This window comes from Pseudonaja textilis, chromosome 5, assembly GCF_049901715.1.
Source record: "Pseudonaja textilis isolate UNSWEBS1 chromosome 5, rPseTex1.2, whole genome shotgun sequence".
Classification (NCBI taxonomy): Eukaryota; Metazoa; Chordata; class Lepidosauria; order Squamata; family Elapidae; genus Pseudonaja; species Pseudonaja textilis.
In genome coordinates, this window is record NC_141994.1 from 39,187,441 (window position 1) to 39,215,220 (window position 27,780).

Here is a 27,780-nt window from a genome sequence, read left to right on the forward strand (position 1 = left end):
AGAGGCAGAAGATACATCAAGAAATGGAAGGACTGAAAATCCAAAGTATGTAAGTAAAGTTTATTTGCATAATCTTATATCTAATAATTTGTCTGAACTATACACCTCCCTGATGCTTTTGGATAATCTATATACTATAGGTAAATCTTGCTTAATGACTGCCCTGTTTAGTGATCATTCAAAATTGCAACAGCACTGTGCTGTCCAGACAGTTTAGAGTTAATGGGATTTGAGATAGTTAGTTAGGATTTGTGAGCTGTCCCCTTAAGGGAATGCATCATGGTAAATGTAGTTAAGGTATCCTGGGAAATGTAGTCCATGTCATGTGGTCACATCTGTAATCCAGATTGGTCACTAAATTGACCCTTGGTGAGTCAGGGGAGGTCTCCCCCACTCTTGACTGAAGCCATTACCATGAGGCTGCTTCAATTGTCATGGGGTTGAGACCTTATTATCCTCCTACACCATAATTCAGATATGCAAAGGATTTGACATTAAGAAGAACCTCATCATAAATGTGAGTTGACAGGATGCCTGATGAACCCATAGACTTTGTATGGATGCTTTGTGGAGTTTATCTATCTGCCTTGGTACAGTATTTGTACAGTATTGGTACAGAACAGGCAGAATAAGCACTGAAAAAGTAATTTTACAACTGTTCCTCACATGTATGACTATCACAGTATCCTCACAATCAAGATTCAGGTGTTTCACAACCAGTGGGCATATTGATAACAACATGATTTTGAACACAGTTGAAAGGGAACAATAGTATCTCTTCATCTCTTATTTTTGAGCAACCTAGAAACATTTGGCTGCCCACTGTGAGCAACAAAATGATGAACTAACAGGAATCTTGGCCTGATCAAGCAGGCTGTTCCTATGTTCCTTGCTGCACATGTGATGATTGATGCATTATATTAGTTCAATGACTATGCCCTCTATGCATGCACTTATGGTCTATTGATTTCTTTTTGCTCGGGATACATTTAAAATGTAGGTTCAATGTTGATTTTAGCTAGTTTTGTCCACTTTGGAATACTTTGTTTTTTTTGCTGAATGTTAATGTTATTCATGCAATTAAAAAGCATTAGCAACTTTGGTTGATTTGTTTGTTTTGTTTTCAGAAGCCAGCAGCACCCTCACAGTATGTATAAGCATAAACATTAGCAAAGAACAGCACATTTCTTTGGCAAGCAAAGTGAAAAGAAAAAGTCAAAAACTGTTGAGTGATGATGCTAGAATATAATTTCTTACAAATTGGCCAAAGAATTATTGTTTTAAGTTATTTTGTTCTTATCAGACAATCAAAACATATTCTGGGTATAAAAGTTGCTGCAGCTGAATACAACTGATTATTATATGCTGAATGGTATTTATCACTGATCATTATGTTTTATATTAAAGATGATTGATATATTATATTAGTCCTATGAACTGCCAGGTTACCTGGATAATTGTAACTAGCCTCATATAGTTCTTATTAATTCTAAGATATCTATGAAAGTGTGTAAAAATGTGCATTTAGTTGATAATTTTATGACAATGTACAAATAATAGAAAAATAAGGATAGAAAAAAGTCATAGATTAGCTGTTCTAAAATATTATAAGTGCAAAGGAAGCATGAGAACCAGGTGAGTTCAACTTTTGTGGATATATGTTCTGCCATAGTTTCAATTTAGGCCATACAAGAAATCAAATTAGCAGGTATCCATCGTCTCCAAATAAGAAATATTATAATAATAGACCTGTTAAGTTTCAGACTTAGAATATTGTCACTTTAAATGTACACTAGTCAGCATACATTAAAATGAAATTTCATTGCATACAGCTTTCAAACAGTCACAACCATGAAATATTGACAAAACTTTGTGGAGAGGGTTTTCCAAAATCTATTTTTAGCAACTGGCCTTTCCAGCATATCACAGTATGACAGTTGTTTTTTCACATCTACTTCAGTGTAATGCTTTGCTTCCTTTGGCTACAACCAATGGTGGGATTAAGCTGGTTCCCACTGGTTCAACAGAACTGATAGCTATTTTTTGTTGTTGTTGAGTTCAGCGAACTGATTATGATAAATCTGTGTTTTCCAAAACACATATAGTTTTCGTTCAACTTCCTTCCAGACCCGGGAGTGGGAGAAAACCCTTCCAAATTCCAAGAGAGGAGCGATGGAAATCAAACAGAGACATGGTGCCTTGTATTATGTCATTCAGGGAAAACTCCTTTATTTCCCTGAAAATAACCAGAGAATGCTCCAGTTTTTAAAGAAGGCTTACATTTACAAAATGGCCCAAATTGTATCATTCTTAATTAATTTCAAAAGACAAAGCATCATATCATTTCTTATTTAGAGAAATGTTATCTAGATAGATAAGTAATGCCTGTAATAGATCCTGTAGGGGGAAATGTAGAGATATCATAAAATGGCATGGGCAAAGTATTGATAATCAGCTGTAAAAGATATGGTTGGAATCTGCAATTTGGTTACTATAGAGAAAGGAAGGTACGCTAGAGTTCCTTTCAGTTTCCAACTTAACTGAGGACATCAAGGTGAAGGGATGTTTCTGGAGGAAAGCAAAGAACATAGCTGATCAAACATAACTATGAGGCTGTATCAAGGATTACCCTTTGACAATAAAAGTGGTAAATCAGCTGAAGAAAATATGATAGAGGATGGCAGAGACATAGTCCCGAATAAAACAGTGTCACAGTGTATAAGAGAGATCTGGTTAAAGAGGTGACATCATCTCTCCTCACTCCTTCTGCCATGTTAGTTTAGTGTTTCTCAAAAATTGTATCTCTGTTATTGGTATTGCAACAGTTGAAAGTGTTGTGTTATTTGGACACAAATATAGTATTATATCTTTTTTTTAATGCAGTTTTCCACTATATGGATAGAATGTATGAAGATGAATGTTATTAACTGTCTTTTAATTATCAACCCTTGTTTTTTCAAACAAAAACTTCTCTTGATGTGGAAATCAGTATATGAAATTACAGCCAGTCTCAAGCATTTTACTTCTAAGAAATAGTCCAGACACATTCTAGCTCCAGACATATTAAAATGATGCTGATTATCTGAAACCATTTGGTGATTAAAGCATTTTGTATAGAGAGTGAACGTTATGTAAACATATGTTTAGTCAATCCTTATAAAGCAGTGGTTTCAAACTCACAGCATCAAGTTATCATCACATGATGGATCGTGACTTTTTTCCCTTCGCTAAACTGGGGGTGGGCCTGGCCAGTGTGTGATGCATCTGGCCTGCGGGCTGTGAGTTTGACAACCCTGTTATAAAGTTTTCCTTCCCTTCCTGATTTCAGATTGTTAGTTAATTACAGTATTCGGAAAATCTTTATGTAAATGTTGTTGGAATTAAATATGCAGATTTATATATACTGATTACTCTCTGGAAGAACACAAAATATTAGTAGAACCTATAGTCATCTTTGCATCAGAGTGTTTTCAGTAGCTCCACATTATGGAAGAACAAAAAAACGGTGTTCCTCTCTTTAGTACCATTGTCATTAAAATCATTCTAATCTCTATTGAAAAAGGCAAAATATCCTAAATGTTTTTTCTTGTGAGAGAATACCCCCCACCTTTATGGCAATGTTAAGGGCACTTGTGCTTGGTTTTCAAAAATGAAAGAACCCAGTATTCTCTGCTATTCAACAAATTAGCTCAGATTTTGACAAAAGCCTGGAAAATAAATGACTATTGAACAATAGAGATGTGCTTGCTATCACATGGGATCCAAAGCATCTATGAAGCATGCCTATACTTTCTCCCAAACAGTAAAACTTTCAGTCCAGGTTCATATTAAAATAATTGATTCAGAAATAGATGGCTTGTTTACATATTTTAATGTAAATGTTTTAGCACATATACTTCCTGAATTTTAGAATGTTTTTGTCACCTTAGATCTCGAGTTGGATTTCCTGATAACCAAATCATTTGAATTTGAATATTTTGTCCTCTTTTGATGGCGAACCATAGAAGAACAATATACCATTTCTTTATTCCCTCTTTCCTCTCTTTAAAATTAACCTCCATTTTATCTACTTCCATTTCTTCTGGGCTCTGAAATGAAAACATATGAAAGTTTAAAAATCCAATAATATAAAATCTGAAAGTTATAGAGTCATAGTGCTGTACAATAAACCACAGATCATGACATCAATAATATAATTTGGATTCCTAGCTATTAGTACATCCTATATTTAAAAAATGGGGCTTCATGAACATAAAGAAAGCAACTATTTGAAGTTGCCATATCTTAATGGACCATTACTTCATGTATTACTTGCATTATCCACACTTATTTGTAAAGTAAATAACTTTCTACCTTAATCAAGTTTTAATTATTAATTTATATAAGGAGGACTACAGACAAGACTGATCTGTAGCTAGATTTAGCATTTTACTTAATAAATTTACCCCTTTTCCATTAGCAATAGAAAAAAAATACTTTGATCTCTTAAAAAAATATCTCTATATATTCATGATTGCTTCATTTTTAATACTTGCAGTATACTACTATCACCTTATAAATACCTGAATGCATTTTTTCAGGTTTAGTATATATTTTAGAATGCGGACTTCTTTTTCTCCAGGCTGGTATATTATATGCTGAAGCACACCTCTCTTTAAAGAAAAAGAAAGAAAGTTTTAATTTTCCTCTTTTATAACTTTGACTCTGTCATTCTCCTTAAGCACATATACCAGAATTGTTACCATAACATTTTCTGATATTACATAATAAAAGATCCTATTGAAAAATAGCTTTAATTATACAAGAAACATATTTTATATTTAACCTGAAGTTGTGAACAAGATTTTTGAAGAAATCTTGTGCACTTATTTCATTTATTTTAATGCAGTTTTGTTAGATATATATTTGCCTATTCTTCAGGAATAGATGGATATATCCCTTTTATTTCTACAAGAATTATGTATGACATAGATTGAAAGAGAGTAACTTGTCCCAACTCCAAACCTACATTAATTGGTTTCTGTCTTAGGCTTACAAATCTGGGCTGGAAACATCAGGATGATCTTTAGATGGCAGCAAAAACATGACGAACATTTTAAGCTTTAAAGCTCTAGTAGTAATTTGGATTTTATAGCACAAATCATTTTTTAAAATACTTTTTCTTGATACTACAAAGCTATAAATGAAGTTTTTTAAAAATAGAAAATGTGAATAAAATATAAACAATTCAGACAAGAATGTACATTAAAAAGGTGATATAATGCAAATTAATAACTAAGTACATATGCAAAAAAAACTTACAAGGAAATGGAAGTACTCCAGATTTCTTTATATTATTCAAAGTTATTTTATGAAATGTTTAAATTGGATGGCTGATTTAGCTTCTGTAAAAACTATTCAAATCTACTGAAGATGAGAGGCTGCTATGCATCCAGATGAAACAAAGAACATAAAAGCTGTATGAACATATTGTTAACTAGCTGTTTTATGCAATTTATATTCTTTTTGTAGTCTTACCAAATTGTGAAAGTGCATATTTTTTGCCCATTTTATTTTTTAAAAAAATCATGAAAGTTTCATTAATAATTTAGATGAGTAACATATTTTTTGTCCATTTTATTCTTTAAAAAGAATATTTTTCTTCCATTTTTAAATAAGGGTGCTTTAGATCTGCAATTGTTCATGAGAGTTCAAATCAAATCAGAATTTCTTTCGTAATAATGACCCAAACCAACTACAGTATTCAAAATATCATGGAATTGCCATGATTTCAAGGATGGCAAGTAATTCTCTATTAGGGCCTTCACTATTAGCTTTCTTGAAAAATATTTAGGAAGGCACATTTAAAATATGGCATATAAATAAATTCCATTAGATATGAAAAATGATTGTAAAGCATATTGTGCTATTGCACTAAGATTGAACCAAAAAGCACAACAAATAAATCAGATGGGGCACAAAATATTCGGAGAATAAATCTGCTGCATTGAAATGTTGCATTGAAATGTTTATTAAGAAATTGTTACATTTCAATATACAAAATAACAAGTATTAAATTTAATAAAAAGGGCAATATAAATTACAACATTAACACAGAATTGTGACATTAAGTATAAATGCAACAAAACTATTTGGAAATCATCTTTAAACAATCAATAACTTCCTCTGAAAAATTTGGTTTTAAATTTATTAATAATATTTGGAGCAACCAATTTAACAGAGTGAAATAATGATTTTTAGAAATATCAAAATTTCTTAAACAACATGGACAGCATTTTTCTAGTTTGTATAAGGTAAAACTACCAGCTTCTCCAATATGTTTTAGAAAGACACTTTTCAGAAGAAGTGATATTGCTGAGAGTTAAAGAATATAAACCTCTGAAGCTCATAGTAAGATCCAGTTTTAGTGTTATGGACTGATACAGAGGAAATGTATTTTTCCCCCTGAAAGTGACAACAGTACAGTATGTTATAATTAGTCTGAATTTTTTTAGTCTTCTATTATTAATCCTTTGTGCAATCAATTTATTTATTTTTCTTTTTAAACATTATTTATCATTGGGGGGGGGGGGGATAAAACCGTAAAAAAATAAAACCAGTGAATGAAGTAACAAAATGACAGGGAGATTAGAAGCATGCCAGAATAATGATTAAAATTTTATTATGAAAATAAATATTTAATAATAAGGCAAGAGGGGATAAACCTGAACTGAAACTTTCCCTGTATTTTTTTTATTTCTAGAAAAAAGATGATTAACATCAATGAAAAGTAATACTGAACATCCCCACATGAGCTAAAGAAGAGGTAAGAATTTTCCAGCTGAGTTTATTTAAGCTACCTCAAATTTATTTAATTCTGACTTGTGGACTAAGCCATAGATGATAGTTTTGCAAACCACAATTGTTGCATTTACATAACACATTTAAGGATTGGGGGAAATATGTTATATACTAAGATACAAATAATAAAAACTAGAGCAAGAAACAGAATTAATGATATCATTAACATAAAGTGAGATATCAAAATAATGATAAACAATATTAAAAAATAGTAATGACTGCTACAGTTTGCCTTCTTTGTAAATATACTCCAGTGAACAGCACCTAACATAGGTATTTTTAATAGAACATTAACATTTTTGCAGACTTTTTGAATGACCAGTTTCTTGTAAACTTGTTCCTCATTGCAAAAACATAATTGCAGAGACATTGTATAAAACCTAGAATCACATTCATTTAAGAAAACAATTTACTTGTTATTTTAGATAGATCTTTCTCAAAATTAATTCCAATAGCAATTTTTGCAGTTAATAAAATTTAAATCTCATTGTTTCAAATTCATGTACAAAACAACAGGCAGAAGATAAGACCAGCTTCCTTGTAGAGTCAGAGTAGCAATGTTGAAAGCTTTAGGACACTGCAAAACCATTGAAAAACCTTTACTGATGAAACAAGAATGTTAATTAATTAGCATAGCATCTCATTAGGAAACAAATGGATGTCCATATCAGAAAGAGATCTTATGAAGCTGGGTGCTCACCTGTAGATAAATTCATTTTGGATTCTTTGGCTACCCCAATTTTAGCATAGGTGAGATTCTGTGACCTTCCAGCCATTGGCGCACTCAAGGAAATACTTCTCCCATTGGCTCTCTGAGAAGGAACATAAGAGGCATTCTCAGGATTCTTGATTTGATCATTTTGTTGGCAATTCCCTTTACTTTTAGAGTTTGAAGTATGCATTGCTGCAAGAGATAATAAAACAATCAATATTTCCCACCCAACATGTAAGAAACTACTCAGGGTTCAACATATACTGGAAGGATGGGAAATCCATTTCAAGTTAGTCATCCATGAACCCAGAACATCCATGAACCCAGAACCCTGGAAGCGGACCAGCACTTTGTGGAGGACTTTAAATTATCCATCATTCATATTAAAAAATGAATTAAATACTGGGTCCTAATAGAGAGCTCTACCTTAGTAGAGTGTATCTGATGATGGAAAATGGTAAAATAGGGCAGGCTGTGCTATTAGGAATGATTCAAAAGTTCCTTTGAAATACCTTTTGCTGTCAAAGGGGCAGGCAGATTTTTTGATTCCTCAGATAGCCATTTCTTTTTCTTGACTCCTTTAAAATGATGCTTCTTGATGCTTTCTGAATGGCTTGTAGCTGAAAAGAATGTTAGGATTGTGTTGTTCAGTTCTAGAGTAATGATTAGTAAGGAAGCCAACAAACAATCTATCCACTCTACTTAGTCATTGTTTTACATGATTTAGTGAATTATTATTCTAGTAGGTTTATGCAACTTATTAAATCTCAAAGGAATCATAGTTTGGCTTAGCACACACTGAATCAGGATGATCTGTGGCCTCCCATGTTAGCACATGATCCAAGAATTCTATTCAGTTTTAAGAATCTTTAAACCAGTGGTGGAATTAAATTTTTTTTACTACCGGTTCTGTGGGCGTGGCATTGTTTTTTTTGTTGTTTTTTTGCTTTTGCTTTTTGCAGCAAAACTCCCCCCCCCATGTTTTTTGGGCCTTCTGGGCCTCAGGCAAGCCCCCTTGGTGGGGCATTTTTGCTCCCAGAAGGCTTCCCTAGGACTCAAGAAGGGGGCGCGGCTTCCCCCACACTTCATTTTGGGGCTCCCTGGGGCCCAGGAAGGCAAAAAAAAGAAAAAACCCTCCACCTGCCCCCTTTTAGCCTCCTGGGCGAAGCAGTAAGTAAGCGAGGAGAATCCTGATACAGCTGATCATAGGAACAGCTTATTGTCGGGAGGGGAAAAAAGAAATACCTTAAGGAGTGACTAGGTGGGCTAGTATCAGGCGGGTGGGGCATATGAGCGAGCAGCAACCGGGCAACTGGGTCGGGGGCATGGCCAGCCAGAAGTTACTACTGGTTCGGCGACCCATGCCAAATACTTGCTGCCAGTTCACCTGAACCAGGGCGAACCGGCTGAATACCACCACTGCTTTGCACATATAAATCACCACTGCTTTACACATATAAATATCAGATATAATGGTCTGATATTTATAGCATCAATGTTACTGCCTGTTGCTTTATTTATTTATCTACAAATACAGAAGTTCCCTAGCAGAGTCAAGTATTTTTAAACTGACAAAAACAGATCACCATGAAGCAAGTTCAAACAATTGCTAATAGCTGCAAAAGTATAAAAAAGAAACAGGATATCCAGGGTGTTCTATAATATATCTAGCCACTAATTGTTCTACTTGATGGTTAATAAGCATACATGCTTCCTTCCAGAAAAGGCAAAGGCATCAAAAGTCAGTTTAATCAATCATTTGCTGAAATCAATATTCAACAGAATACCTGCTGTCAATCTTCAGAACTCTTTCATTCTATTGCTGTTATAATAGTAGTTCAATTGCTACTTTTAAAAAAGTATTTTATATATTTCATCCAAGTATAAGAGATCTGGCTGGAGCAAACAAAAGCAGCAGCAGTTTCCATTTTCCTTAGTATTAGCACACAAGTGGCCAGGGATTACAGTGAGCTAATGATGATGCAAATTGAATAAGACAGAATTTATATTTGTATTACAGCTAAGTTAGTCTTATTTGGGACTTATTCTATAATGTTCCTAAGATGAGACACGATTGGAAGATCTGGTTGAGAAGGTCTAAGGGGATGATCTGATGGCGCAATAAGTAGTTAAACCTAATCATAGTACTACAGTACTAAATATACCAGTACTACCAGGAACTATGCCAAAAATCCCAACCAATATTAGTGCATAGGTGTTTTTCAAAAACAATACAGCAATGTTTGCCATTCTGAAAGGGCATTTCTTCCCTTGAAGTGTTATGTCCTTATCCAGTGATACAATGCCACTAGCATGAGAATATGTCTAGATGATTCCCCAATTATGGCATCATCTAAGCAATATATGGTTCAAGTCACCCTTTTGAGTAGGTTGTAACCTATTCTACAAGACTTCTAAAAAATTTTCTGGGGTATATTTTCGCCAAAGCTGTTGCCAGAATGTTTAAGACAGCACATATATTTATTTTTCCATTGAGAAAAAAAAAGGGTGAAGCATGAGTTCTGAATACCTTTAACGTTTAAGCACTTTAGCATGGTAAATTGTTTCTCTCCATTGAACATTTTGTTTTGTATCCCTTCAACAAATATATTTCTTTGTGACAAGTAACAATCACCTCCTACAGAGAAACAGATATATCACATAATTATCAGAGAAAATGAAACAATAACAAGAAACATACAAAAGAAATAAATAAAAAATAGTATTCTAGATGTCTGCACTTTTCCCTTTAAATGGAAAAGCAATGAATGGCAAAATATGCACATGAAACAAAGTTGTTTAAACTAGCAAAATGAAATGTGACTCCATGGTATAAGCATCAATATGTAAAGTTCAAATGGCAATAACTCTTTCATTTGCCTGAATTATTGTGCTGATATTGCAAATCTGTTTTATTGTTTCCTTTCAAAGGCCTTCTTCTTATTTTAAACAAACTATAAACACATGCCTCTTCTAACATGAAAGGAAGAGGTTGGAAAATTTTGCAATCAATAGCTGTAGTCAGTTGATATCACACTTAAAATGCCCACTCAAACCATGGCACTTCTTTCCTGCAATTGTCCATTCAGAAGAAATGCCTTTAGGGAAGAAACAACCCACCTCACAATGTGGTATTTGGGGGGTGGGGGGGAGAGGTAAAATAAGTCATGGGAACATGATGTACACTACCTTGAGTTATACAGAAATAAAGGAGGATGTAAATCTAATCATCATAATAAGAAAAACAACAGAAAGTTGTCCTAATAAAGCAGAAACTTGGCTTATAAGGAAGCCTATGTACATACAGTTGTATATTTTATGTAGTTTTCTCTTTACAAATATCTACAGTGAATGTTTACAAAGTTCTGACATCCAAAAGCAAGAACAAAAAATGATATGAGGCTTATCAGGAGTGATCACATATTAAGAAATTTGGAGCATTGCACCTGAAGGGAGCTAGAGTTTCTTTTAGAAGTGTATTGTTCTGAACTGATTCTTTACAAAGCACATGAGAACTTAGTTGCTTGGAAATAATTGAAATAATTGAACTCTTCACATCCATATTCTTTTTTTCTTACAGATGATTATACCAATATCCTTGCTGAGGGCTCTTATTTCTCAAAGGTCCATTCAGCAGCTTTCCCCAACCTGCCACCCAATATTATCTTTCTTGTTCTGATGGAGAATTCTTTTCTTTTATTCTGAAACATGCAGCATATATTCAGGAACAACAGTGCGGGTGATTTTGTAATATGTTGATTCAAATCCCAAGTCTCTCTCCCTTTCCTTCTCCTTCTCTTTGTCTCTATTGTTGGTGGTTTCAATTGAGAAAGGATGCAAAAATTACAGTCTGAGAAGAGAAGGTAAACGTAGCTTTCAAACAATCCCAAAGCTTCTTTAAATAAAATTAAATAAAGACAGATAGCATTGCTTCATTAAATTAGAAAATGAAAAAAGATTGAGCAGAGTTTCTGCAAACTGGGTAGTAGAAATCGTATTTTAAATAATTACCTCCATTTTCAAAGGCACTAAGTTCAGATTTAGAGCAACTGTCCACTGAGGCTGTTATTTTTGTTTGTCTTTCTATAATGTTAAACTTTGATGGAACTGCAACACCATCACCTAGAATGGTGAGAGAGAAAATCTGTGAAGTTATTAAACTGCATGTAATAGGAATATTTTTTTGGAGGGCCAGCTATTACCATAGCATTACCTACTGTAAGCTTTAGACACCTATCTATTGGCAATATGGGGATCATAAATATGAAGTTACTAAGTTACTAAGTTCTACTTATCATTTTTTTCTATAATAAGATGGATTTTCTTAGGAACAATTAATAAAATATGACTAATGAATATTTTACTTAATTCCATGACTGAAGTGTCTGAAATAAATGAACATAATAATAATGTAAAGTTTTTTAATACTTTAAAAAGCCATCATGTAGCACATTTCTACACATAACTAGTTGCATAATGCTCAGTTGAACTTAGAGTAAGTTAGTAATAATAGGACTAATATAACTTTGCATCAACCCATCTAACTATTCTTTAACGTTATACTTTAACTGGAGAAACAAAAAGATTATACTGTATTTCTTTTTTACATACAAAGATACATAGGAAGCTGTCTTACATCAGATTTTATTTATTCATGTCATTCAGAGTTGGAAAAATAAAACATATTGACTATCAAATCCCCTTTCCTGGCTTCCAGAACCCAATAATCAGAAGGCCCTAAGTCTAATAGACAGGAGGCTCAGAACCATCTTTCAAATCCCCAGTCTCTTTCCAGAAAATCAGTCATTTTTTGGCATTATCCACTTATTTTGAAACAACATAGTATGCAAAGCCTGTTGCAGCCCTTAAGCTGAAATAAGTTACACTCTTGGCACAACCCAATATTTTCAACTCTGACTAGCACCAGGTTTTATACTTGACAGATTTCTACTCAGATAATTGGCAAACTCCCCATTGTCGCATCTGTTAATTGGTACTTTTAGTTGGCAAGTCCAGAGATTGAACTTGGGCTTCTTCCTGGAGTCTACATCTAAACAATATGTTAATGTAGATTTTTAACAATGAATATTTCTTATCTTTAAAAAGATAAAACAACATTTAAGATCCAAAATTAAAAACTTCAACTGTTCTATTCCTTGCCTTCTTGTAATTCTCTGCATGTTTCCATAGGTTTAATGAGCTCATTCTCCAGCACTGAAGAATTTTTTGTTAAATTATTTTCCTGAGAAGTCTGAATTCTATAATATTCTCCTGTTTCATCCACAAACAGACAAAAGAAAAGAATTGCTATTGTTATATCATCTTAAAAAATGCACCAATGTTCTTAGTTGATATAACAATAAGATTCTTACCAGATTTATAGCACATTTCCTTTATTGCCTTTTCTTCTTCTATATCTTCTGGTGTCTTTGACAATAAATAAGATGCATCTGTATGGAACAATTTTAAGTTATTTCTAATAAAATTCTTCCCAGGCTTTTTCCTTGCCATATAAAGCAAATCTGAATTGCATTTACATTTATAATACAAAACAAAATCTTTCTTTTACTGACTGAATAGTTTTAAAAGGAAAAGATAGATTATTTTTTCTAAAGAATGCCTATTCGCCACTTTCATTCTTTCCCTTCCCAATTGGGCATAGGAAAAAAAATATGTAAAGAGGCTCAAAATATCCTTACAAAAAATATGTAAAGAGGACATTTTGCTGTGGGGCAAGTACTGAGTTTATGAGTTCGAAAAAAGAGCCACGTCTGGCCAAAGTTGCAAAGAAAAATATTCCAGGAAAAAAATCCCTCAAGTGAGAAAAATCTCCCATGGAGAAGGAGATGCACATTTGCTGGAATGTTAGTAATTGTTCCCTTCTAGGCCCCATTCTCTCTGAGTCCCAAGACAGATTGTATGCAACTGGCCCTAAGCTTTCCAGTGCACACATTGACACAAAGGCATCACCCGTGGAAAGTAAAAGCACATGCATGCACCATGTTATTTTGTTACATGGAAAAACACAAATCTTTTTAATGGCAATTGCTGAGAAAAACTTAGAAAGAATTCTAGAATGTATACTTTATTTCTGTGATGGTGAACCTATGACACGTGTGCCAGAGGTGGCACACAGAGCCCTTTCTATGGGTATGTAAGCTGTTGCCCCAGCTTTGTCCAACGCACATGGGCACACGCACCTCCTGCTGGCTAGCTGGTCTTTGCGTCTCTGCCGTGCACGTGCAGGAGGCAGTTCACACAAGCAGGGGTCACGTGCGCATATGTGGGGGTCGTGCATGCATGCAAGATGACAAAAGAAAGTTCAAAGTAAAAAAAAAAAAAGGATGAATTTTCCTGAGACTATGGACAAAATATATTAAAAAAATTTAATGGCCTTTTAGTCCCTTGCATCAGAGTCAGGGTGACTGAATGGAGCTGATCATTTACTGGCCAGATGCCTTTCCTGATGCCCATGCGGAGTTCATAGCAGACAATATTCTTTCTCACCCAGAGAAAGAAATATCTGCCACTACACTGAACTCACAGCCTCCTGATTGTGAGGTGAGAGCTTTACCTCTAGGCCACCGTGCTGCTCACAAAATATAAAACAATAATAATAGAAAAATCCCCATGCAACCCTTCAGAGCAGGATTCTCCAACCTTGGCAACTTTAAGATTTATGGACTTTCATTCCCAGAATTCGTCAGCCAGCAACACATTCATCTCCTTTTTTAACTATGTCTCCAAATTTAATATTAGGCAATATTTTAGATGTATATAGGTAAGCAAAGAAAAAGAATGGCAAGAATACTCATGTTGGGATTTAGTTTTCATCTCTTTCTAAAAGATAATATGTAGACAAACATGACAAAAAAATTTGAAAAATATTTACATTTTTCTTCTTGTTCTTCCTCTTCTTCCTCCTCAAGATTGATAGTAATAATAAGTGGAGGATGAATAGGCCTTAATGTATTCTCCTGACCTTTTGTGGAATCTTGATTTTGAGCAGCATGCAAAATTCCTTCCTGAACTTCCCCTTGCAATGTAGAATCTATTGGAAGTAACTTTAAATTCAGTATAAAGCTTTTGAATTGAGACTTTGAAGAGTTTAACAGACTTAACTCGCTCATAAAAGCCAAAACAAAGTTTAATAATTATATTTAGAATGTATATTATTACCTGAACCATTAACCAAATAAATAAATTAACTGACTTAATAGTATGAAATCCTATTCACAATGACATAGGATAAAATTCTTACATGTTCAGTTGGAATAATTGTCGGTTAAGTACAGGTAAGATTTCAACCTTGGTTCTTTAAGTGTTCCAGTTAATATATATTACTCTAACTGGCTTCAGTGAAATTTATTATGTCATTTGTTTATGGCAACAGCAAAGGAAATAAAATATGCATTAACTCTGAAAGAAAAGATGCCTTGAAGGAAATGTTTCTTTTATGATGCTATTCACTCCCCAAAGTATACAAAAGTAATTGCATATTACAAAAGAGCAATATTAAAGAAAAGATCCCATATCATGCTAAGCATTGGTTTTCAACTATGTTCTGACTAATCATAATCCATATTCTATGGTTCATCATTTGTAATGACTGTATTCATGATAAAGCCCCCAACTAAATGAACAAAGTATTATTAATATTGTAATGAGAGAAGGATCTATTGCCATAGTGGCCATTTATTTATTTGCCTGAAATGAAAACAGTCCTGAATTTAAGATGATCCTCAACCCCATAAAAAGGAGTAAACCAAACTCACCCATACATGTAAAAATCTTGCGCAATGCCCAGATTCTTCATTTATAAATTTAGAATTCCTGTTTTTAGCTAAAAGCAATCTTCAAGTTACATACTCATGAACATAATGTAAAATTTAAAACATCTTTGAATGCAGCTCAGCTCCCGTGTTGTCCTTGTCTTCTTGAGGTATTTTTCAATTTCCCATTCAACCCTATAATTTTCCTATAATCAACCATCCAAGCTTTAATTACCTCCAATTCTGATTTTTCTTTGGAGTCCAGATACAGACAGACAAAAACAGATATATATGCAGACAAAATACAATAAAATGATTGTGGTAGCATAAAATATAATAATTACATGATTTGTATGGGTAGTCCTTGTTCAGCAACCACAGTTGGTTAAAGCAATTCAATTATTAAGAGAAGTAATCACTAAGTAAAAATCATGTGACTGTAATTGTGTTTACACTGGCTTTCCTTTGCTTTACAGTGTCAGAAGAATATACTCCCAAACAATTAAGTGAGCCCAATTGGTAGAGAAGTTTTCCAGAACACGATTCATGATGAAGCCAGGTAAAAGGGCAAATTCTGTTCCCAACTCCCTTGTCCATTGGGATATTAAGCTCAATGCTGGGATAATTAGCAAGAAGAGAATTTTTTTTAAAAAAAAAAATACATTCATTGGAGAGGAGGGAATTGTAAGAGGATAAGCAGGCATACAGTAGGGAATATATTTTTCGCTCCATAAGACACACTCCCCCCCACAAAAAAAAAAGTGGGTGAAAATGTCTGTGTGTCTTATGGAAGGAATATTGTATCACAGTGCCAGTCCTTTTGGTGAATAGTAGCTGGGCAGTGGTGGCGGGGTCCTTTTACAGTGCTGAACCCCCGCTCTTCTGTCTTTGTCATTGCTTATCTCTTTTCTGCAGTGCAGGAGTCAACAGGCAGAGGTGGCACATGAGAGGACACCTATCTACGGTCCTCTCAGGCTCCAGTTCAGAATATTTTTTCTTGTTTTCCTCTTTTAAACCTAGGTCAGGTGCGTCTTATAGTGCGAAAAATACAGTATATGAAAAGGAATGCACTGTTTGCCTAGCCCACCTATGGATGTAAGCTGGGAGCTGCTTAGGAAGCAAAGAACAGCCTTTAATGTGAATCTGATTAGGGTCTTCTCATTGTCAGGCAACAGGGCCAGCCAACCTGAGGGTTCTAATCAACTTACTAAGGCTTGTTGACTTGTGGTTAGCACTTTTAGGGATACACTGTAGTGTGGAGAAAAGTATCTGAAGAAGAGATTGCTTGTTTAGGCAATCTATTCACTCTGCGTGGAGGAAGGCAAAAAGGGTGAGGGGGGGAGAAAGAAAAAAATGGACAGGCACAGGACAATGTATACTGATTGTGTAGGACAAGGTATGTCTTCCCAGAGTTGAGATGGGCAACTATACAAATCAAATAAGTAAATAAAATAAACTGACTTTAATAACAAACATATAACAGAGAGATAGAAAGAGAGAACGCTGCTGTCATTGGTCACAAAGTTATTTTTTCATCACCATCATAATATCCTCTAATATTATAGGCCATTCCATAAATCTGACAACTTTAACATCTCAATTGTTTATTTATTGAATTTGTAAGCTGATGGATTCCCAATGACACTTGGTGGTTCAAAAGTAAACTACCAGAGCCAAAAAGAAAAAAGGAAAACATACAATGAGTTAAAACCAGAATAGCAGAAAAAGATCTCTGTAAAAAGAGCAGTCCCGTAGCAAAAAAAAGAGCAGCACTAGAGCCAAAAAAATAACCAATAATTAAAATATATTGCATAAAGTATATCTTCAAAATTAATTGATTTCCCATCTTCATGTAAGCCTCTTTTTACATACACAAAACATGATCACCCACAGAATCACACAAGCTTGAGTTCCTTCTTTTGAGAAGAGACAAAATAAAAAAAGAAACATATGGAAGATGATGAGGACAAAAGAATCAAGATGTAGGTGGTATGAGAGAAAGGAGTATGAGAAGTGGTATGAGAGAAAGTCCTTGACAATTGAGCCCACATTTTTTGTTGTGAAATGAGACAGTTCTTAAGTGAGTTTTGCTCCATTTTATGACCTTTCTTGCCAGAGTTGTTATGCAATACACTACAGTTGTTAAGTTAGTACATGGTTGTTAAGTGAATCTGGCTTCCCCATTGATTTTGATTCTGTCGCAAAAGGTGACCCCATGGTCATATGCAGGACACTGCAACCATTATAAATAATTATAAATATGAACCTGTTGCCAAGCTTCCACATTCTTATTACATGACTATGGAGATGCTGCAATGGTTGTGACAAACAGTTATAAGTCAATTTTTTTCAATTGTAACTTAAAACAGTCAGTAAATGAATGGTTGTAAGTCAAGGACTACATCTAGTGCAGGGGTGTCAAACTCAAGGCCCATGGACCGGATTTGGCCTGCAGGGTGTTTAGATCTGGCCCACGGAGCTGCCCAGGGAACAGTGAAGGCGCGCAGCTCTCCTGGGCTCCATTTGCTGGCAGAGTGCTAGAAAAACAAATTACTGGCATTTGATCACAAAAGTGAAGTGGCATTTGATCGCACAAGTGAAGTTGATCTGGCCACACCCAGTCCAGCCCCCCAAGATCAAACACAACCCTGATGCAGCCCTCAATGAAATTGAGTTTCACACCTCTGATCAAGTGGGAAACTAAAGGTGGAAACTAAACTACGGGTAGGAACTAAACTGTGGAGATGAGGCAGAAAGAAGGCATAAAGGGGCAATAAAGGGAAAGAATTGCAACACTAGACCTAAAGTCCCATATTCTTACTAAGTTAACCTGCAAGTACATCCTTAGAAGGGAACTCTTATTCCCAAGGAAGAGAACGTGACCCCCTCTCCCTAATCAAAACATGAGACTCTTCTCATCAAATAAATACGGCACTCTTTTTGTGATCAGTTTCCTGAAATGTTTGCACACAATTAAATGTTTCCCTTTTCTTAAGCTTCTACAACTTTATTGTAATCTTAATATGCTTTATTTAGGAAGGGCATTTTCTTCTCCACCATTTTCTTAAAACTAGTATGGAGGAAATTACTTTTCTTTCTAAAACACAATTTATATAGATTCTATTGGGAATAACAGTAAAAAAAAACACCTCTCATGCAATTTGCAGAAGAGGTATATATATGACATATTCCATATGTGAACTTTCTTGTAATATTCAATTGTCTTTTATTATTAAAGCACAACTTTTTCCACATGTATTTTTCCATACAGAAAATAACATTATATTGGAACCATATTTTTAGTATTGCCATAAAATGCACCATTTATCTTTTCACCATTTTATAAATATCTATACCATTTTTTAAAAAGCAAACAAAACGTTTCTGCATTATGCAGTATATCAGTTATTCATATTGCCTCTCATCCCCACTTTTTCTGAATATTATCCAGGAAAGAGTGCTGAATACTTAATGTATCTTTGCAAAACTTATTTTAGGCAGATATTACAGAATATAAAAATACTGTTTCAGGCAACCTAATTCAACAAGAAAATCTTTTTCTTGGAATATAAAAACTGTTTTTCTCCATAACAGTTTGGAGAACTGTATCAGAGCAGGCAAAACTAGTTTAAGCATCCTAGAACCCTGGCTGATGGGTATGAACCAAAGAAGTGCTTCTCAAACCTTTTTACTTCAAAATCGCTTATCAGAAAGTCTTACTGAACTTTGAGGACCTGTCATAATTGCTCCCTTCAGTACTATTATAACTTCAGTCATAGAACAAATAGTCATAAACTGAGGACAGCCTGCATTATACAAACAATGTCCACTGAACGATATTTATGTCATTTGAACAAATTGCAATTGCTAATTTCATTGATTTCCCTCTTGATAGGAATACTTTAGAGATTTTCAAATATATTTTAGCATACGTGGCAATCTTTACATCAATTATATGTCTCTGTAGTGATGAGTAATGGGTTTGTGGGTGTCACTACCCAAAGAAAAAACACTTTCCCACAATTTTGGGTAATTTATTCAGGTTTGAGAAGCACTGGTTTTAAAACATCAGTAGCAGCAACAGAATGACAGTGAAGCCAATTAGTATTCACTCTTTTTTATAAATATCAAAGCTCCCAAACTTAACTCCTCCATATAAAAGGACAGTGTAAATTACAACAAGTACATTCACAAAAGAATGGCAAATGTTAAAAAAACTGTCTCTTGGGAGCTAAACATAACCTTGCAGAAATTCCAGGGATTTCAGAGGAATTTGAAGCTTTATAAATGTGTCCGAGTTTAGAGAGTAAGATACACAAGACCCCCATTCAATCAAGGCAGCTCAATTTTGCTTAGATGAATGTGCAGTTGAAACTTGTATCATGTAGTCTATTCTAACCATTGAATGTGTTTGTCTAGATGTAGCCCTCACCTAATTTCACTCACCAATCTGCACAAACCTGTGACAATTCAGAAGATACCTATGATAATTTTTCTAGAAGTTTCTTTCTGTAGTTAAAACAAACAAAAAACAGACTACCTTGATCACCTTCCTCATCACAAAACTGGCATCCCATGGAGACACAGTCCAAGCTCAACACAATATATGGAGGTAGATTTCAATGCCAAAATATACCAGGAGAACCAAATGAAGACCATATTACTGTTAACTTTGTTCCCTGGAGGGAGGAGGTAGCAATGATCCTTGAAACAATTTCGCTGCCGAACAACAGTAAAATACCAATTAGCTACTGATCAGAGCACAGCTACCGATTTCCACCAGTACAAGCGAATCACTTTTCTTATAAAACGTGGTGCAGAGCAACAAAAATGCTAATGTCAAAAAAGGCAGCAAAACAGAAAACTGATAGGAATCCAATCAGTACTGGTGGACATCAGAACTATCTTGCTTTGGGTCATTTAATTGGCTCATTACATTATTTCGTCTCTGACAGAAGGAGCACATCACAAAAGCAATTCTGAACCTCTCTACTAAGAATATTAGATTGACACAGACCATGCTGGCTTTCTGTAATGGCTTAAAGATATAATTGTGTCACTGAACTTGGGGATGCACACACACACACACACACATATATACATACATACAGAACCCATGCAATGATTCTCTTGATCTGTTGTGGTTGGGTTGTTTTTTTACCTTAGGTGCTGGATATACATTTATTATTCTACTTTTATGTGCTTTGTGGTGTTTTTAACTGCTGTTAGGTGGCCAAATAAATTCAAGTGATGGATGGATGGATGGATGGATGGATGGATGGATGGAAGGATGGGTTCCCATTAACTTTAATATTGATATCTGCAAAATTATTAACAGCTATAAGGGAAATAGAAATAAGAAAACTAATTATATAATTGCACTGGATACATTATTAATTATAATAATCTGCTATGAAAATAGCATTGAAAACAAAGATAGGCCCCATTCTAATCAGATTATGAATATGAACTTTAACTCAATACCTAAAACTAATTTTCAGTATGTTGCTCATCAATGATAACAGAAGTGAAACATACGTAATTGACTTTATTTCAGTTACTAGAATATGGAAAAGATACTCACCATTACTAGGGGGCAAAAAAAGTCCATTGATATTACGAGGTTTCCTGTGATGGAAGACACAACTGATCCTCACACAGCCTAAAGGCTGTGTTTCCCAGAAGCATGAGATGCTGTTGTATTTTTGCTATAGAAGAAAGCATGGGTGGTTTCATATTTAATGATTTAATAGAAATTGTCAGGAATTAAATTCTGCAATTCATAATCTAAACTATGAATAGAAATAGAACAAAGCACTCAAAAAAGGCTTTGCAATAAACCCCACTGCTATTTACTATGTGACCCTGCTGAAATTGTTTGGACTACTTTCAAAATTTAATTTTGAAATTCAAAATTTAACTGATCGGCATCAAACTGATATCAAACATCAATTAGGATTCCTGTTTATTATACATGCTACAGTCCTGCATAAAAATTCTTCTTTGTGGGGAAGGCCTGTTTTATATTTCACACTAAATTGCATATTAAAATTTCACCACATCCAAAAATGTTTCATTTTAAAGAACAGCGGTCCAAACAGCGATTATTGCTATAGAACCTTCTTTTTGTAGCACTGGCTGTATTAATGAAAATTTTAAAATAGGAAAACAATACTAGTGCCTATTCTTTCATTAATATAGTTGCATCACAACTATATAAAGCATCTGGAAAGAAACTATTTTTCCTAATCTCCTTGGAACCGCAGTAAGTATAAGCCAGAATTTACAGAAGTATAGTAAGTATAAGCCAGAAGTAAGTAAAAGCCAGAAGTTAAAGAACAATTTGGCATTAAATTTAATAAGGCAGAAGATAGTTCATTTTGTTTCTTGGCATCACTTCAATCTTAGCTCAATATGAAACCACAGTGACACACCCCAAAGCTACTTATGATCTGGATTCATTTATTTATTTTATTTATTTTGATTTGTCAATTGCTTACAAGATAATAGGTACAAGTATATACATAGTTATGAATACATGAAATGGGTACGTATAAGAAAAATAAAAGAAACAACAGGACAGGGATGGTAGACACGTTGGTGCGCTTATGCACACCCCCTACAGACCTCTTAAGAAAGGGGTGAGGTCAATAGTAGACAGTTTAAGGTTAAAGTTTTGGGGGTTTGGGGAAGAAACCACAGAGTCAGGTAGAGTATTCCAGACATTGACCACACTGCTGCTGGTCGTATTTCCTGCAATCAAGTTTGGTGCAGTTAACCTTGAGTTTGTATCTATTGTGTGCTCTTCTGTTGTTATGGTTGAAGCTGAAGTATTCATTGACAGGTAAGTCATTGCAATGTATGATTTTATATACCATACTTAGATCAGACCAAAGAGGCGTAATTCAAGGTTTTCTAGGTCTAGAATTTCAAGTCTGGTGGCATAAGGTATTCTACAATGAGTAGAGGAGTGGAGAACTCTTCTTGTGAAATATTTCTGGACTTTCTCAACTGTGTTAATAGCAGATACGTAATGTGGGTTCCAGACTGATGAGCTGTATTCAAGTATTGGTCTAGCAAACGTTTTGTATGCTCTAGTTAGTAGTGTGATATTACCAGAGAAAAAGCTATGTAGGATTAGGTTAACAATTCTTAATGCTGTTTTGGCTATGTAGTTACAGTGGGCTCTAGCACTTAGATCATTAGAGATGAATATTCCAAGGTCCTTTACAGAGCTTGGATCATCAACAAGGTCATGACTATTCAGCTTGTAGTTTATTTTCTGATTTTTTTTGCCAATATGTAAGACAGAGCATTTATTTGTTGAGATTTGAAGTTGCCATTTGTTTGACCATTCTGATACATAGTCAAGATCTTTTTGAAGAGTAGCAGGTATTGTCTGTGATACTGAATAGCTTTACATCATCAGCGAAGAGAACGCAGTTGCTCTTAATATGATCACAGAAGTCATTTATGTAGAGTATGAAAAGAGTTGGTCCTAGAACACTGCCTTGGGGGACACCACTATTGACAGGTACAGAATTTGATAGGATGCTCCAATTTTGACCATTTGTTGTCTGTTTGACAGGAATGCTTCTATCCAGTTATGCAGTTGTCCAGAGATACCATAAGATTTTAGTTTTAGGAGTAGTTTGTCATGTACCACTGAATCAAAGGCTTTACAGAAGTCTATGTAGATTGCGTCTATTGTTTTGCCCTGATCGAGTTGTGTAGTCCATATGTTTTTGCAGTGTAAGAGTTGCAGATTAAAGGATAGTTTTTTTCTGTAACCAAATTGTTTATAAGAGAGTAGGTTGTTTGTTTCTAAGTGGAGGATAATGGATTGGTCAATAATTGATTCCATGATGTTACAGGTGATGCAACATAAAGAGATTGGTCTGTAATTTTCAACTAGGCTGGGGTCTCCCTTTTTGAAGATGGGGATGACCATGGCTTGTGACCATAGGTTAGGCATGGAGCTGGTCCTGAAAGATTTTTCAAAGGTTATGCTTAGAGGTTCTGCTATGGCAGTGGATAACTTTTTTAAGAAGTAGGCACATATTCCATCCGGTCCAAGAGATAGAGATGATTTTAGATTGCGTAGTGCTTTTTCAACATTGTCTTCTATTAAATCGATATGTATTAGATCATTGTAGTTTTCTGTGGTTCGGCTAGGAAATACTGGGCGTGATCCATTGCTGTTTATAAATACTGAGCCAAAGAATGTGTTAAAGAGGTTGGCTTTAATGGTGTCATCGTTGGAGTCTACCATTAGGTCCTATTAGGGGTGGGATGGACCTTGAGTCTTTTAGTTCATTGTTTACAAAGTTGTAAAAAGCGCGGGTGGATTTTCCTCTTGTTTAATATGATAATTGGTGCATTCAGTCTTTATCTGGTGGCATAAATTTTTGTATTGGCTTTTGAAGTTGGCAACATGACTAGATTTGTTTTTCCGCTTACAATGCTTACAATGGATGCCCCTTACAGTCACATGGCTGAATTTTGGGCGCTTGGCAACTGGCCTGCATTTATGGCTGTTGGCAATATCCCATTGTCCATGTGATCATGATTTACAACATTTTTGTTGGAAACCAAAGTTTACTTCTAGTTTCCATCAAAAACTTCTCCACTGCAATCAATGGGTTCACTTAATGACCATGGCACCATTATACCCGCTTAACGATTAAGGCAAAAAAGGCCATAAAATTTCGTGGTCATGTGGTGACCTACTTAATCACTATCACAACTTATAATCATAATTGTGGGTTCAATTATGATCATAAATTGAGGACTAACTGTAAAAACTTCTATTATTCTAAGCAGAACAGATTATGAGAACAGAAATCCAATTAAAGTACAGATGCAGAGTTACTTAAAATTCAGTGTTTTTTGTTGGTTTTCCAAACTTAGCGTAAAGTGTGAATGAATATAAATCTTTAGCTGATGAAATTGTGTGACTGGATGTCAGAAGAACACTCTACTTCTTAAATGTGAAACTAAGATATCATATCCCAAAAGAAGAGATTTTAATGGAAGAAAATAGAAGAGATGTGAAACTAACATGACATATTTTCAGTAACGATAGCAGAGGTTAAAAACAGGTGGTGAATTCTTATAATAGTTCTAGTTCAAGAGAGACCACTTCAAAAGCTTGTTATTTCTACCTGTATTTCCATATGTCTAAATTTGCAAAGTTGATGGGAACATTTTCCCTCTCTCCATAATGAGCACACAATATCACTGCCAATGGCTTTTTCACAGTGACGGAACCTGCACTTTGATCCCTGGATATAGAAAAAAAGAGAGGTTTGAAAACTTGGCTACATAACATTTCCTCTATTTAAATATTTTAAATAATTTTTCAGGTTATAAAATTACTGAAACAACTCTTTAAAATAACAGTCAAACAGAAGACCAGAAAAACAGAAAAAAGCCAGCAGAACTAATACTTCTCACATACAAAAATCCATTCTAATACTTGTGGAACTAAAGAGTTGATTTAGAGTTGGAAAATACTGGATTTGAATCAAGCAGGGCAATCAATAATCATTATGCAAGATGTTTCTCCAATCATATCCATCCAATTTTAGAAAGCAGGAAAGATGACAGTGTCAGGTGTAAAGTCTGAGTAAACCTTAGCCTATCAATTTATTATAGTTTGGCATTGTAATTTTGTTACTCCTGCAAAAATATAAACAAAAACCCCAGAGAATCTACAAATTAATTTATATATTGTCAAGTAAGTTCAGCTACTATACAATTTTCACTCAAGTGAACTGAATAAAATTAAGTAGTAACCAGAAGTTCCATCATGGATAATAACTAGAAGATACACTAAACATCATTAACAAGATGAGGTATGTTATTGCTATACACCGTAGCATGCCATAGATATTGTATTTCAAAGTAAGCAAATAAGTAGAAAATTTATTTAGGAATCTAGGCCCAAGCACAAAAACATCTCCTCACACTCCAAATTTAGAAGTGGAGAGAAGAACATATAAATATCAACACGGTGATATGATTTCAGAAGACAATTGAAGAATTGAGTATGAGAATTTTTTGGATTAGCAACCATAATCAGGAAACTTTGAGCATTATGTTGTTGGCTTGAGCTCCAAGCTTGACCATTTGGTTGCAAACGTTTCGTCCCTATTCGAGGAGATATCTTCGGTGCATTTTGGATTGTGCTTGTCTGGGAGAGTACTGGCCTTTAAATAACTTTCTGAATCCTGGTCATTTTAAGGCCAGTACACCCCCAGACAAGGATGTCTCCTCAAATGGGGATGAAAGTTACATTTGCAACCAAATCACCAAGCTCAGAACTCAAACCAACATAACTACCAAACCGAGCTGCTAATATTCAAAGACATTTCAATACTGAACATTGTTTAATACCCATTTTAAAGATATTACATCCAGGTCTTCTGAAACAGATAATCTATCTTCGTGAGCGCTATAAATGGATAAATGGAGAGTTTGGTCTAAATGGGTAAAATATCAGGTTAGAAACCAGAAGACCAAATTCTAGTCCTGTCTTAGGCATTGAAAGCTGTCTGAGTGACTTTTGGCCAGTCACTGCCTCTCTCAACTCCATGGGGTTGTTGTTGTGGGAAAATAAAAGAAGGAGTGTTAACTACCTTAAACTATTTATCAATATAATAAAGGCAGGAAACAAACAAACAAACAAATAAAATAGAGAGTATGAGGGGTCCTTCATGCAGAGTATGATATTTGCACTAGAGAGATCTGTTAAGAAAACACTATATATTATTTCTGCTGACACTTGTTAATTTTCCAGGAAAGTTTGTTACACAGTGAGAACTACTAATGGAAAATGGCTTCCCTGTAATTGGGGATTTCTGTTTAATGGTTCAAAGTAGATGTTCCTGGGAGTATCAAAAAGATAACCAAGGATAGCAATTGAAAGCACAGGCTTCTGATTCTTTCAATAATGTTATCACTGTTTCCCAAAATGACAGCAATCTTTTCCCATATCAGATAACAATTTTTGCTTTCTTGTAATCCAATTTGAATGCTGCATTTTCACATATTCTATAAGTACTAGGATAAATCTCTGATTACTAAACCTCTCCCTAAAAGATATTAAATTTTATATTCCTGAAACATTTATCAGTATTTTTCTACTTTATTTCTTTTTTACTACCAATCGTACCCCACTCTTACCTTTGTTACCCTACTTATGTATATAAGCCAGAAAATTATCCGATGTTCAAAACAATCAAGAGAGACCCCTTATATTGAAAATAATTAATATATAATCTGTGGTCTTAGAACAACTGCTTATAAACTTCTTTAACTCAGTCGTTAAATTTAGGATCATATACTAAGTCATAAAAATTGACTCCATCAATATATTTTATTATTTATTATTTATACACCACCCAACTTACCTAGGTGGCTCTGAGTAGTTTGCAAATAAAAATCATACAGCCATATAAAAGAAACATGGGTAAAAAAAAGTTAAAAACAAAAGTGGAAATAAATGGAGAGAAAGGGGGGGAGCGCTAAAGATGAAATTGGGATTTCCAAGGGAGATTTGGCAAACTGAAGATAGCGAAACCAGGACTGGCAACCATGGTAAAGACTATTAAGGTTCCTTGCAACCTTTTCAGATATGAAGAGAATGGGAAATTGTTCATATTGCTCTCTGTGGCTGCTACTCATAAGGACAATGTGTCTTTTGTGAGTTTGAGCAGTGAAACACAAAGGGATTAGCCATCTTGCTCAAACTTAAGGACCTAAAGAATATTAAATAAGCAGCAAAAAGCCAACTAAGATTTGGTAAATAAAACTTAGAAGATAATAAATGGAACATTAAAACTTTTACAAATAAATAGTGTGTCATGAGAATATTGTACATCTGCCTTATATACATATTCTTTTGTGTATTTTATACTGTTTTATACAGTTCTATACAGAGATAAGTAATTTCATGATTTAAAAACTGGACAACACAAGGGACTAAAAATTGTAGGTAGTGGAAAAAATATTCAAGCCGGTAAAATTCAAAATGCTATTACAATGAAAATACCAAAGGAGATTTTTGAAGAATGGAGTCAAAAATTAATCACAATCTCAACAATGTTAGTAATGATGTCCGCTTCCATGAACAAGCTTTATTCAAAAGTTGTCATTGGAGAAATAATAGATGTAGAATAAATTGATGTAAAATTGGTGTTGAAAATAGAGTTACAACTATCAGACCAAGAGAAGAGTTGAAAAAGGTTGTTTCACTGAATTTACAAAAATTTACAAAATCTGGATTATTATTTGAATTTCCCTTTCAAATTTTAATAGCTATTAAAATTTGAAAGGGAAATTCAAATAATAATCTGGATTTACAAAACAGGTTTGTTAAAACCTGTGGCGGAATGTGGTGCAGAATCACAGGAGGACATTTTCTTTCCCAAGGAGCAAAGAGGCAAATCATCC

General features: G+C 34.4%; 1 protein-coding gene across 26 annotated transcripts in view; it reads right to left on the minus strand.

The window, feature by feature from the left end:
* Positions 1-3,854: 3,854 nt before the first annotated feature.
* ZC3H11D (zinc finger CCCH-type containing 11D) overlaps positions 3,855-27,780 on the minus strand; it is a 30,869-nt gene continuing 6,943 nt past the window's right edge. For 2 of the 26 annotated variants that reach the window (XM_087934555.1, XM_087934556.1), the window contains 11 exons: positions 24,489-24,608; positions 20,909-21,032; positions 14,445-14,603; positions 12,925-13,002; positions 12,713-12,823; positions 11,564-11,674; positions 10,083-10,190; positions 8,065-8,172; positions 7,541-7,744; positions 4,563-4,652; positions 3,855-4,088 (listed from right to left, as the gene is read on the minus strand). In XM_087934555.1, coding sequence (XP_087790681.1) covers positions 4,063-4,088; positions 4,563-4,652; positions 7,541-7,744; positions 8,065-8,172; positions 10,083-10,190; positions 11,564-11,674; positions 12,713-12,823; positions 12,925-13,002; positions 14,445-14,603; positions 20,909-21,032; positions 24,489-24,608 — 1,239 coding nt within the window. In that variant the 3' untranslated portion in view covers positions 3,855-4,062. Of the gene's footprint in view, positions 4,089-4,551; positions 4,653-5,968; positions 7,443-7,540; positions 7,745-8,064; positions 8,173-10,082; positions 10,191-11,563; positions 11,675-12,712; positions 12,824-12,924; positions 13,003-14,444; positions 14,604-20,908; positions 21,033-24,488; positions 24,609-27,780 lie in introns of those variants that run through there. The other 24 variants (XM_087934550.1, XM_087934551.1, XM_087934562.1 and 21 more) reach the window with 15 other exon arrangements.